Raw genomic sequence first — 12,411 nt, forward strand, 5'->3', positions numbered from 1 at the left:
CACAAACTAGTACACCACGAATGACATTACGTCCTTAACGTAAAGTTGCGCAATTAATGTAAAATTACTGAGGATTGGTTTAAATAAGTAAAGATACTGTGGTTAGGTTTAGGAAAAGAAACACAGTGAGGACTTACGTTGAAATGGTGTTCACTCAGAGTTCACACGGTTCTGAACACACGTCTCCTGGGGAAAGTCTGGCTGGCTCATCATTACATGGGGTACATACAAATTTGGGTGCGTTACTTTTCATAGGAAGACATAAGTAAAGTTTATGAGAAGAGCTTGCGTAAACTTACTGTGGTTATTTTTAGGAAAAAAAAGATGGTGATGACGTACCAAGTTCACATGGTTTCACGTGTGACACGAACATCGGTCACCTGGGGAAAGTCCTGTTTTTGTTTGACCCATCCACCCCCTCAATATGGCACCGTTTGGCACGTTTGGCACGCGTAATGGAAACCCAACCTGATTTGATTAACACAGCTGCAAACTAATGAGTTCACATCCCTCTCAGCCAACCACAAACAGCCACAGCATCAGATAGGGAGTATATATTCAGCATCTGTCATCTTAGAAAAGTCAAAAGAAAAGAAACAAAGTGAGATAGCGCGAGAGAAAGAGAGAGCGCGCGCGCACGAGAGAAACGCAACATTGATTTACAATTGTGGTGACCTCCTCCCAGGCTACCTTTGCTTCATCAGCCCGTGGAGGAGCGCAGGTGCGCTGCTCCTCCGCCTCGCCTGGTCTGCAAAACTAGAGCCCTCTGTGTCACACACACAGAGGCCCTGCTCTCAGTGTCAGTGGCAGAGAGAGCAAAACACTAGGAAGTATGTCATACCTCACAAGAGTTGTTACCAACAGTGTTTGTTGCCACAAGTTCAACAACTCCTGTGCATGTAAGGACAGAAAAACAAGCAATCTTTAGAAGCAAAAGTGCATCACGTACAGGCGGACAAATGCACCCTTTTCGATGGCCGAGCTTGTGTCTCCTGTTAACCTATCCACCTCAGGTATGTTACAGTCTATAAAAGTAATTATTTTGCTGAGGTTTCTATCTTTTTTTTCTCCTTAGAGTTTTTGTGGGTCATGTTTTTCTTTATCTGCTGTGAGGGTTCAAGGACAGAGGGATGTCATATGCTGTAAAGACCTCTCAGCCAAAAGTGTGATTTGTGATATTGATCTTTATAAATAAAATTGAAAATTGAAATTGAATTCAAAACAATGCTGTAGTAGTATTTCCTCTTACATGGGTTACGTATGAATTCTGGTACATCACTTTTTTTGGTATACATACAAACATGAAAACAGCCAGTCTCACCACATGTTTAGAGTTTAGAGCAGGTTTGTCAGTACAGACCCAGTCTTTACTGATTGATAAATGACAATGAGTGATTCTCACAGCACTGTATCTGTTGTCCACCGTATGAAACTGTATGAAAGCTTCTCCTTCAGGCCATTTAAAGCAACACTTACCTTTCTGGAAATTTTACACTTTTCTTTGTTTAGGTTAAAATGCTATTAATAAGCTGATGGCACACTAAAATGCAAGTGAATTACACCAGAAATAAAAACTCATAATTATACCATTCTCATATGGTTCTAAGAAAACTCCAACCAATCATTGCATTCGGACCGAATGCAATGATTGGTCAGTTTTCTCCTGTCCTGTCTGCCTCCCCCACATGGAGGCCTCTGACTGACATAACCGTTCGCGTTTCGAACGATGATGAAGACTGATGCAGCTTCATCCTGAGCTAAAAAGGGACGAGATGGTCGCATAGTTTCTGCTGGACAAGTATTTCAGTTTGCCTCTAAGTTTGAATCAACATGGAGGTGTGACCAATGCTTGCGGCGACTCTAGTGTTGAGCTAACGGGGCTAACACTACACAGAGCAGACAGACAGGCTGCATCATTTGGTAAGCTCCGTGGTGGTGATCTGGCAATATGCACAAACAATTCATGGTGCTGTGATGTCAAGAGGATCTCCCAGTTCTGCTCTCAGGATGTGGAGTTTTTGACTGTGAAATATCGACCCTTTTCAACTTACTATTGCACTACTATTGCTTTTTGCTTGGGGTATGCAAAATATCATTTTGTTTTTGTGCTGCGCATAAAAATGACAAATAAAGAAGTTCAGTTCAATTCATAACGTTATATATGACAACATAGCATCCAGTTGCTAATGGCTAACGTTAGCCTACTGTAGCGTAGCCCCTGAAATGGAATCTTCCTTGTGCGTTTCCACTTACTAGTAATGTTAACGTTACTGTCTAACGTTAGCACTGTAACCTTATTGTAAAACTCATCAGTCATCACTGACTCCGGTTGAGTTTTAAAACTCCAGGATTGCGTTTGACTGTCTTGGTTGTAACGTTACACTTGTTCTCCTCTTCCGTGTATCTAACATTACCTTGCCAATGCCTACGTCTATCATAGACATAATGAGGACGTAATGGAGGAGGGGGGAGTAGGCCTTTGGAGGGAGGTGGAGTTGCAGGAGCAGGGACTTTGGAGGGAGGCGAGAGTTGTGGATGTTCAAATTTTTTCTGAGTGCTGTGTGAAATGCAAGAAAGGTAAGAATTGCTTTAATCCCTGCAGCATCTGAAGGCAGCAGGACATGGATGGTGATAAATCTGCAGCCTCTGATCTGAGTGGTGCCTCACCAGAGGGCAACTGTGTTTACCTTGATTGGCTCATGTGCAAATAACATCGGAAATTTGCAGAAGAACCACACACACCTCCACACACATCACTTGGGTCAGTTATAACTCAGTATCCTGCTTTTCATGAGGTAAACATTGGTTTACGAGGGTTTATTAATCCTGTGCATCACAGCCTTCTCTCCAACTTCCTTTTTAAGCCACAGTGGTGTCTCATGTTTCATTCCTAAATGCAAATGCTGGCATCACATTAATTACAATATGATGTGACCATTTATAACACGACATACAGCTGAATTAAAACTGAAAAGTGTTGGATTGACGTGATCATGTAAACAACTTCAGCAAAAAAATTATTTTCTTCTTTATTTATAACCCAGGTGTAGAAATGAACTGTAATATAAACTCACACTATTTGCCTCTGACTGCAGATTTGTGGTGCTGTGTGTTCACCACTCAAAACCATCCACACAGCAATATGATGTCCTTCGCATTTTTTGAGCTGTTGTCGTCATGCATCACTGTTATTGGCTGGGCTGTATCAGAGCTATAAGAGCAGTGATGTTATTGGCTGAGAGTGTATTTATGATATACCACACCCTCCGATATATATTCCACTTCACCTAGGCCTTTTGCACTTTGCCCTGCTGCACATATATAAACCAAAATGGCAGTCGAACCTGGGGACACCCACACGGTCTGTTTGCCCAAGAACACTTTGTACTGATTGTTTTGCTCACATGATGCAACCAAGGCACTAGAACCTAAAATAATAGATATGAAAGGCCAAAGCTAATTTACATCAGAAAAGACGAGCTAAAACAATTAGAATTTTACAGAGTATAGAACTAAGCCACTAAAGTTACGCAGTCAAATGTGATCTTCTGACTAGGCTTTGCTCTTAAAATTCTTCCCTTAATAATCATTCAGTGGGGAGTACAATAAAGCTCACAGACAGAGCACCCAGTAGACATACAGCACTGAGCGATGGCGTACAAATAATACACAAGGAAATGAATGCCAATGTCAAGTATAGCAGGAGTGACACATTGTCAGTTTCTAAAGATCATCTCATTTCCCTGAATGAGCATGTTTTGTGATTCAGCGCAGTGCCAGAACTAAAGTCATGCTTCATTTCAACCTAGCACGGCTCAGTCTTGCTGATAAATGTGACATTAATTCATGATGGTGTCCTTGCGAGGCTTTAAAAGTATAAGTCTCTGTTTCCATGTCAACCTTGGAGACAGTCTTGTCTCAAAAAGGGAAGAAGAGAAACCAGGCCTAAATAAGACTGCCATGCCTTCAATGTTACACGGTCTCTTGAAAAGTCTCCAAAATAGTTTGGGCCACCCTGTTAAAACTAAAATTCCCTTATAAGACCACAAACCTCCACCATAACTTCCCACCCAGCCTGTAGAATATGAATGAATGCATAAAATTTGAGAAGGAAAATACACATTCCTGTATTTATGATATCTAGCAGTTTTTTCTTCTTATATTGAAGCATTCCCCAAAAACAGTTGTGATAAAAGTAATCTTATTTGGAATGATTTACCAACCCCAATTATGTGTGGGTACTGGAGACAATATAAATCCATCTGTCAGCTTATTATTAGCTTTTTATAGACCCACAGCCCAAAGGGTGGGTTCGGAAGGATTACTAGAAAATAACGGGTTATTAATTATCAGTAACTCACAGGAACATTGCTTGCAATAGTCCACCTTCCACCTTCTCCCCCTCTCTCTGTTACTCTCTCCCTCTCTTACACACATGCACACCACGGCACTCAGACCATGGGCTCTAGTTTCCCGGCGCAGCGCAGGGTGGCGCAGGGTGGTGAACCCTGCGCAGAGCTAGTTTCAAGCAGCGCAACCCGAGGCGCGCTCAGTTTGGTAGTTTGGCAGACCAAGGTGCGCTGAGATGGGTGTGGCAGCACAGCAGGCGGAGGTGTCAACAGATCCAGCTTGGCGCAGTGACAGTTTCGTGCCAAAAGGCTTCGCCGAAGGTGCACTTAAAGTTCGCTAGCTGAAACCAGGTCTACTGTCAGCGCAGGCGGAGCGCAGCTGGTGTAAGCTGAAGTTTGGCTGACCGGCGGACAGTGCGCACACGTCACCAAAACCTCACAGGCAGGTTTCCAGAATATCAGGCACATTAAGGATGCAATAAATAGCCACAGAAACCACTATTCAATGCAACTATCTGCAATCAGCACATAAATGTATCTCTATATCAACTGTCCCGTCACATCTGATATCAGATCAAAGGGGATTGGCACCGTTCGGCACGTTTGGCACGTGTAATGGAAACCCAACCTGATTTGATTAACACAGCTGCAAACTAATGAGTTCACATCCCTCTCAGCCAACCACAAACAGCCACAGCATCAGATAGGGAGTATATATTCAGCATCTGTCATCTTAGAAAAGTCAAAAGAAAAGAAACAGAGTGAGACTGCGAGAGAGAAAGAGAGAGCGTGCGCGCACAAGAGAAACGCAACATTGATTTACAATTGTGGTGACCTCCTCCCAGGCTACCTTTGCATCATCAGCCCGTGGAGGTCTGCTCGCAGTTCCGTATATTCGGACACTGTGAGCTTGGACCTCCCGAACCAAAACATCAGTTTCCTCCGGGGAGAAGTTTGGCCGTCTGACGCTGCTGCTCTCTTCTGCCATGGCGAATTGAGTAAACTCATTACGCCTTCGCGCGGCGCATTTAAGGGCGAGGAGAGGGGCTCATTTGATTGGTGTGATGTGTGTAAAACCCACTCCACGCCTTCTCTCCTCCCTCTTTCCGACTTGCGCAGGTAGGAAGGACGGAGGTGGGACAGACGAGTAGCTGCGCCAGCGCGCACGGTGTGCCAAACTTGCAAAATCTGCCTGGCCACACCCAGTTGGCAAAGTGCAGGTGCGCTGCGCCCCCACCTCACCCTTTCTGTGAAACTAGAGCCCTATGTCTCTGTCCTCAGTCCCGGCACTGTGCCACTACAATGCATAAAGATGGCATATTGCAGGTTTGGGTGGCCTTTGTAAATGGAATGCGGCATGTGCCATATCTTTATGCAAGATGGGGGACAAACTCAAAGCTCTCATCTAACATTTTATTTAACACTTTTTTTTCACATGCTGTTATGTAACATGTAACATTTTGTTTTATTTACTTTTAATTTATCATTATAGTATTTTTTTTATTTATAATGTAACACTTATTGATTAAATTATTCAATAATGAAAGGCTGCTTTTGTCTAAATACTATGTACTATGGAAGTATAGGTGTTTGCTTGGAAAAATTCTGGACCTTGGACATATGTAGCCAATGGCCCCATGTTGTGGAGGGTATTTATGTTTCTGAATGTCAGTGACCAACCCTCAATAAATATTTGGATGGTCATGGTGAAGCAGAGATGATGAAACCAACTAAAACAGTCCAAAATGTGCATGCTGCATTGTAAAATTATTGTCAGTAAACCTGAAAAGTAATTTACAATTAGATGGTAAAGCTGCTGTTGATGTTGCTAACATGTGCAAATAGTTGCCTGTTTAAACATTAATTAACAACATTAAACATTAGCATTGGCATTAGCATGTTGTTTCTGGCCACCTAATAAATGCAAGTCCAGTATTTACTCACATTTAGCTCTGTTTTGCTCTTCACCTACTGAAGGTGCTAAATGCTTCACTGTGTTGCTAGTCTGGGGCCGTTTAGTGGCCGTTTTGGTACGGAACCAGAACCAGGGCGAGAGAGACACGATCCGGAATTCGATGGATGTGCCTTTCCGTCAAAATAAAAGCACCAAGGTAATAAAAATGCGGTGAAACTTTTTAATTTAAAGAATATAATTTACAAGAAAAGCCCCAAGCCATTAAGTTAACCTTTTTCTTTTATTGTAAATCGATGGTGCGCCAGAATTTAAAGTTTTACTTTGGTGAACACTTTTACTTTGGTGAATTTGGTGAATTCCGGATCTGCTCTCTAGACCGTAACCAGAATCCATACAAAATTCAGAGTGAATGGAAACCAGGCTCTTCGCTGTACGTGAAGAGCCTGGTGATGCGAGGCTAGTGTTGTTTAGTAGTGTTGCTTTTTTTTTTTTTTTTAACTTTAAACAGCTGCTGGTGTGGTCAGACTGGATCAAAACAGTAAAGGTGTGTGGCATGGACTCACAACAATGAGCTAAAAATGTGGAACACTCAGCAGAGCCGATGATAATTGATAATTCTCTGTGGGTGCCTGTTCACATGACACGTAGTCATAATAATATATAGAATAATATATAGAGTAGTGCAGCTTAGTGGCAGTGGTGGTTAAGCTCAGTGTGTGTGTGTGTGTGTGTGTGTCTGTGTGTGTGTGCCAACATTGGCCAGTTAAGGAGTTACTTGTTAGTCTGTATAACTGTTTATACCTGTTTAATCCTCTTAGTTTGTTTTTAGAATGTGTGAAGAGGAACTGGATTACATGCAACAATGCATCTTTTTTTTTTACCTTGATCTAGAACAATTGAACCAAACTACAGGTGTGAAAGCACCCTAATGCTGGGCTCAGATGACACAACATTTTTATTTATCATTTATCATTATTGCTATTATTATCTTGCAAATAGCTCATGATAAAATCCTTTTAGGAAATGAAGGGATTCTCTAACCCAAAATTATAAGGGACTTTTTCATTTTAATTTTAACAGCTACAGCAGGTGCAATACATTAACTTTAACAGGGTAAACAGGAGCTGATTAAAAGTAAAAATAGAAAAATACAGAGGGAATGAGAAATAAAGGCCTGTGTCTGGAAATAAAAGCCTGTTACTAAAGTTTCAAATGAAACTGGTACCCTCTACAGTTGTGGTTAGTAAAAGCCCTGCGACTAAATGTGAATTTTATTCCTTTGTATACTACTCCATAATGAAGAAATACATTCTTTGCTAGCTTGATGCTAATGGCAGTACTTACCAGGTTCCTAAAGTGCCTCTGCTATTTAGTGACATCATTCTAGGTAGTCTCAAGAGGAAAAGGCTGGGGTGTTGTTGCCACACAGTTGTCCACGGCAGCAGACTACTCTGTGTTTTTTCCCTGTTAAAGAGTTTTTTGGGGGAGTTTTTCCTTTTCCGCTGTGAGGGTCCGAAAGGACAGAGGGATGTCATATGCTGTAAAGCCCTCTAAGGCAAACTGTGATGTAGACTTGCACCGATTAATCGGCAGTGCTCGAAATCGGACCGGTTTTCACGTGATTGGCCATGTGACCACATGTGCAACTCACGGCTTGGGCAATGTCAGGAAGTGAAACATGGGCGGCTTCTCACCTTAATCAGTCAGGCACACACACATCAAGACAGAGAAGGAGAAAGTTGTTAATTTTCTGTGTTAAACTTAACTGCGGAGCATTCACTGCTGCACTGTGATGCTTGAAACTGACGAGGCGCGTGTCCACGCATTTACTAGAGGGCACGTCCCGAAGACCTGTGTGAATTTTCCACAGGAGATATTTTTTCTTTTTTGGCTTTTCAAGAAATTACCCACAAATGCTATACACCAAGAATTTTTATTTTATTTATCTATGTTTTTAATTATGTATGCCTTTTTTACTTATGTATTGTAATACTGTACCTGAAGTTATATTTGAGCAAAAAGGAAAATGTTTCTTAACCCGTGTCACTGTTTTTGTTTGTTTGTTTGTTTGAGCTGGTTGTATCTTGGTTTAAATATTCTAATAAAGCAAAGATAGAAAATATTGCAGTATCTTGTGTGCTGTAAAGTGGTTTGAAAAAAGAGAAATCGGAATCGGCCATCCAAACACTCTGCAAATCGGCCCAAAAACGGTGCAAGTCTAGCGATTTGTGATAATGGGCTTTATAAATAAAATTGAATTGAATTGAATTGAATTGACATGGTTTAATCCTAATGCAATAGTTTCTTGGAGACCTCACAGGCTGCAAGATCTGGTGCACTCCGCAATTCCTCTGAAGCGCTCAAAGCTTCGTCTAAGACCTATCATTTCTTTTCTTCTCACTGTGTGGTGTTCTGCTGAGAAAATTTGTAAGTCAGTCCAGAAGTGGCATCTGAATAGTCCAATTTGGAATGATAAAGGCATAATTGTTTTAAGGACGTTTTTGTTGACAATGGTCTCCGCTCCTTTGAGGACCTGTGTGCTACATATGACCTCCCTGGGTTCTCTTTCTCCTTATATCTTCGGTTAAGGTCCTCCATGAAGGCATATGGTGTACCATGGAAAACACAACTTCCATCTTACATTTTACACGGTCTTTTAGACAAGCACGGTGATACCAAGAGCTTGGTTTCTGTACTGTACTTGCAGCTCTCTAAATCTTCTTACAAGCCCCTGCATATACAGAGTGTGTGGTCCAGAGACCTGGATTTATCAGATGAAGATAAATGTATTTCATGGAACAAAGTGTGGTCTTCAGTTGTTGATTCATTTAAGAATCCAGATCACCAACAGATCCACTTGAATTTTATACATAGGACTTACCTTACAACTAGAAAACGCCACGCAATGAAAATTATTACATCCCCACTGTGTGATCTCTGTCCTGATGGGCATGTTGGTTCTTACATATGTTTTGGAAATGCTGTGCTGTGGCGTCTTTTTGGGAAATGGTGTCCTCCACACTGTCTGATATGCTGGGAACTGTAATTCCATGCTCACCCACAGTCGTGCTCCTACATAATCTCCAGTTACCATATCCTTTAAAAAATGTGTTTTTAGCAGGCTTGACTGCAGCCAAAAAGGTGCTTGCTCTCCGCTGGCAACCACCTCACACATTAACACGTAGACATTGTTTGAACACTTTTCTGGGTGTGATTGTTTTTGAGCTTTCTGTGGCGAGAATGCATGGTGCAAGTGAGAAAACTAATCTGCTATGGACAGATGTATCAATTAAGGTAAAGGTGCTGCTGGATAAATAATTGCTGTGACATAACATACTGATGATGATGATGATGATGATGATGATGACGTATAAATTTTCTCTGTAGATCTAGGGGTGGGTGGGGAGGTGAATCGCCACGGGTATATGTGAGGAGAGAATGGCTGCTTATATTGTTCATTTATGTGCATATGTAACTACATAATGTATGTCACTTCTCTTCTATGTAGGAAACACAAAAAACAAAATAATTGATCCAAAAAAATTGAATTGAATTGAATTGGTCAAATTTACGTCTGTAATGGGAGAAGTCGTGAAAGACAAGAAAATCAGACATGCCAGACTTTCTGTTGGGACGTTGTGAGGCATCCCAGATGTAGCTGTGCATGTCGTCTACTATGACACTAACCGGGATAAAACGATATTCGCGCACGTCACTTGTCTTTCACTATGCGAGCCGCCACCATATGACAGCTGCATCGGGCTGTATTTCAGGATGATAATGTGTAGTCTGAACCCAGCATTAGTTGGAGCTTGCATATTGAGAATGGCAACACATGAGTGGATGTATATTTGCTCCATTGAATGCCATGTTTTTAATGGAGATACTAATTTGGATCTTCCCTAAGTAACTGTCAGTGTGTGTGTGTGTGTGTGTTTCAGGTGCTGGGCAGTGCTGGAAATCGTGCCCCAGACATCGATACCAGAGAGGCGACTGGCAGCTGAGACAACTACCCAGCCCGACCCTGCAAGCCTGTTTGGTCCTCCTCCCTCTGTCTCCCCTCTGCAGTACTCCAACATCTCACTAGAAGAGTGAGTCTTTACTCTGAATGATCTCTTGTTCTTTTTTGTGCATTTCATCAAATCCAACGGGCCCACTTCTGCAGTCTATTGCTGTCTAAACATATTCTCTGTCATTAAGGTCAGGCACTTCCTAATCTGCCCTGCATTGGACATGCTTTACAGTTGATTCAATTATGTTTCCACAGACATTAGATGAACCAGGTTTCATCACTTCTAAGTGGCTTGTCTGAAGTGGTTTGAGTCCAAAAAATCTGATTGCAGTCCAGTTAACTGTAGCATGGCGGACCTGTCTCTGATCTATGATATAATAGATAGATTGATTAAATCCAATGAGACATTGCTACATTTTTCCTTGTTCCCTGTATCCTTGTATCCTTGTTACACTGATATGAATATGTGCATCAGTCCAGAGTGTTCCCCCTTTTATCTGTAGGTAAATATCTGATGTATCCATCTCCATTTTTGCATAATGGTTTGGGATCTTCTCCTGTAGTCAGTTTGGATTATACTCACTGTACTTACTTTACTTACTGTAATGAATCCCACCACATTATTGATTGAAGAGCAAGATTTTACTATAAATGTCTCGGTGCAGTGCGGGCCAGGGCATTGCTCTTACCTGATCAAATGAACCAAAATTAAAGAGTGAATGCTCCACAGGTCACTCTGTGGCAGATGAGAACAAGCCTGTACATGATCTTGGGACCAAGCCAAAGCATTGATATTGGGTTGCAGAACAGAGCTGTAAAGCAATGTTTAGTTTTGTTTTCCTCAGCAGAAACTTTTAAGAACATTCTTAGAACTCAGAACTGATTTAGCATTTTTTCAGTCCTCAGGCACTGCAATTGTGTGCATTTCTGTCACAAAGGAGACATTAGTAAAACACCTTGGTCACTGCAGAACTATGATACTGCTAGTTTTATTGAAGTTGACAGTTTATTTTTGACCTTGTAAACAACAGTTGACAAACAATCTCAACTCAACTTACCATATTATGTGATCATCAGCAGTTGTAGCTTACTCAGTCGCGGTAGATCTTCAAGGCCCTGAAACACCAAGCCATTGGTCAATGTTGGGGCGTCGGTGAGTGTCCGACGCCCTAGTCTTTGCTGTGCGTCCCGCACCGCTGGCTCTCGTCAGCCCTTGTCAGCATTTTTTCAGCCGATTCAGCATGTTGAATCGGTGGAGCCCATTGGTGAATAAAATCAGTCTGATTGTCAATTCAGCTTGGTGCACGAGAAGAGAAACAGAAGTGACGAAAAGTAAACAAAGCGCTCAAGTCAAGAGGGAGTGAGGTCGAAACAAACTAAGGTAAAAAAAAAAAAAATCTTAAGCCACTGAGCTCTGATGGTTTGTGTTTATGTTATTTGTATTATTTGTGCTAACTGGCTAACTAGCATCATGACGATCTACTAGTTCCCTTTTTTTGAATATTCATTAGAGACTACCCCTGTCTACTATTGTGGAGAGTTACTTCCTCTCATGCAGGTGTAGGTGGTACGTGCTGTCTGGCCGACGGCTGTTGTCTTGTCTGTGTTCATATGCAACTTCATAGCCAAGACACAGGTGACATAAGGCCATGTGACAGTCAGCTTTTGTAGCTGCTCGTTCTTTGATGTTGTTTTGGTGTGTTTGAGCCTTTAGATTTACACTGAAATAACATCAAGCAACGGCAAAGTGCATCTTACTGCAATATAGACATTTCTATGCGGCTGGGAGGTGTGTTCCTGTGTTTCAGATGGGAGGAAGTTCTATTGTTACCTCTCTCAGTGACAGCTTACCGGCTCCGAACTGTAGTTTGGAACAAGCTGGCTTATTAACATTGATTTAGCTTGGATGGTTATTAGCTGGTAATTAGCTTCTAGCAATCCGGACCACTCTGCAAAAGGAAGGATGGCGAGGCGTTTGGATGCTGTTCTCTAACATTGGCTTTATTGCAGTCTTCACCACAAAACAAACATGGCCTTTTCATGAGTTTAAGATGTAGCTCTGATCTTATCTAGACACTTAATTCTGCTGACATTCATCACTCTTTGCCGCCTGTCATCTTCTCCATGACACCCAC

General features: G+C 41.8%; 1 protein-coding gene across 1 annotated transcript in view; it reads left to right on the plus strand.

Annotated features, from left to right (window-relative positions):
- The window catches only part of LOC117253454 (uncharacterized), a 154,021-nt gene that overhangs the window by 100,944 nt on the left and 40,666 nt on the right, over nt 1-12,411 (plus strand). The window contains exon 12 of the mRNA XM_033620922.2: nt 10,206-10,355. Within this exon, the coding sequence (XP_033476813.2) occupies nt 10,206-10,355 (150 nt within the window). The remainder of the gene's footprint in view (nt 1-10,205; nt 10,356-12,411) is intronic.

This window comes from Epinephelus lanceolatus, chromosome 6, assembly GCF_041903045.1.
Source record: "Epinephelus lanceolatus isolate andai-2023 chromosome 6, ASM4190304v1, whole genome shotgun sequence".
Lineage (NCBI taxonomy): Eukaryota > Metazoa > Chordata > Actinopteri > Perciformes > Serranidae > Epinephelus > Epinephelus lanceolatus.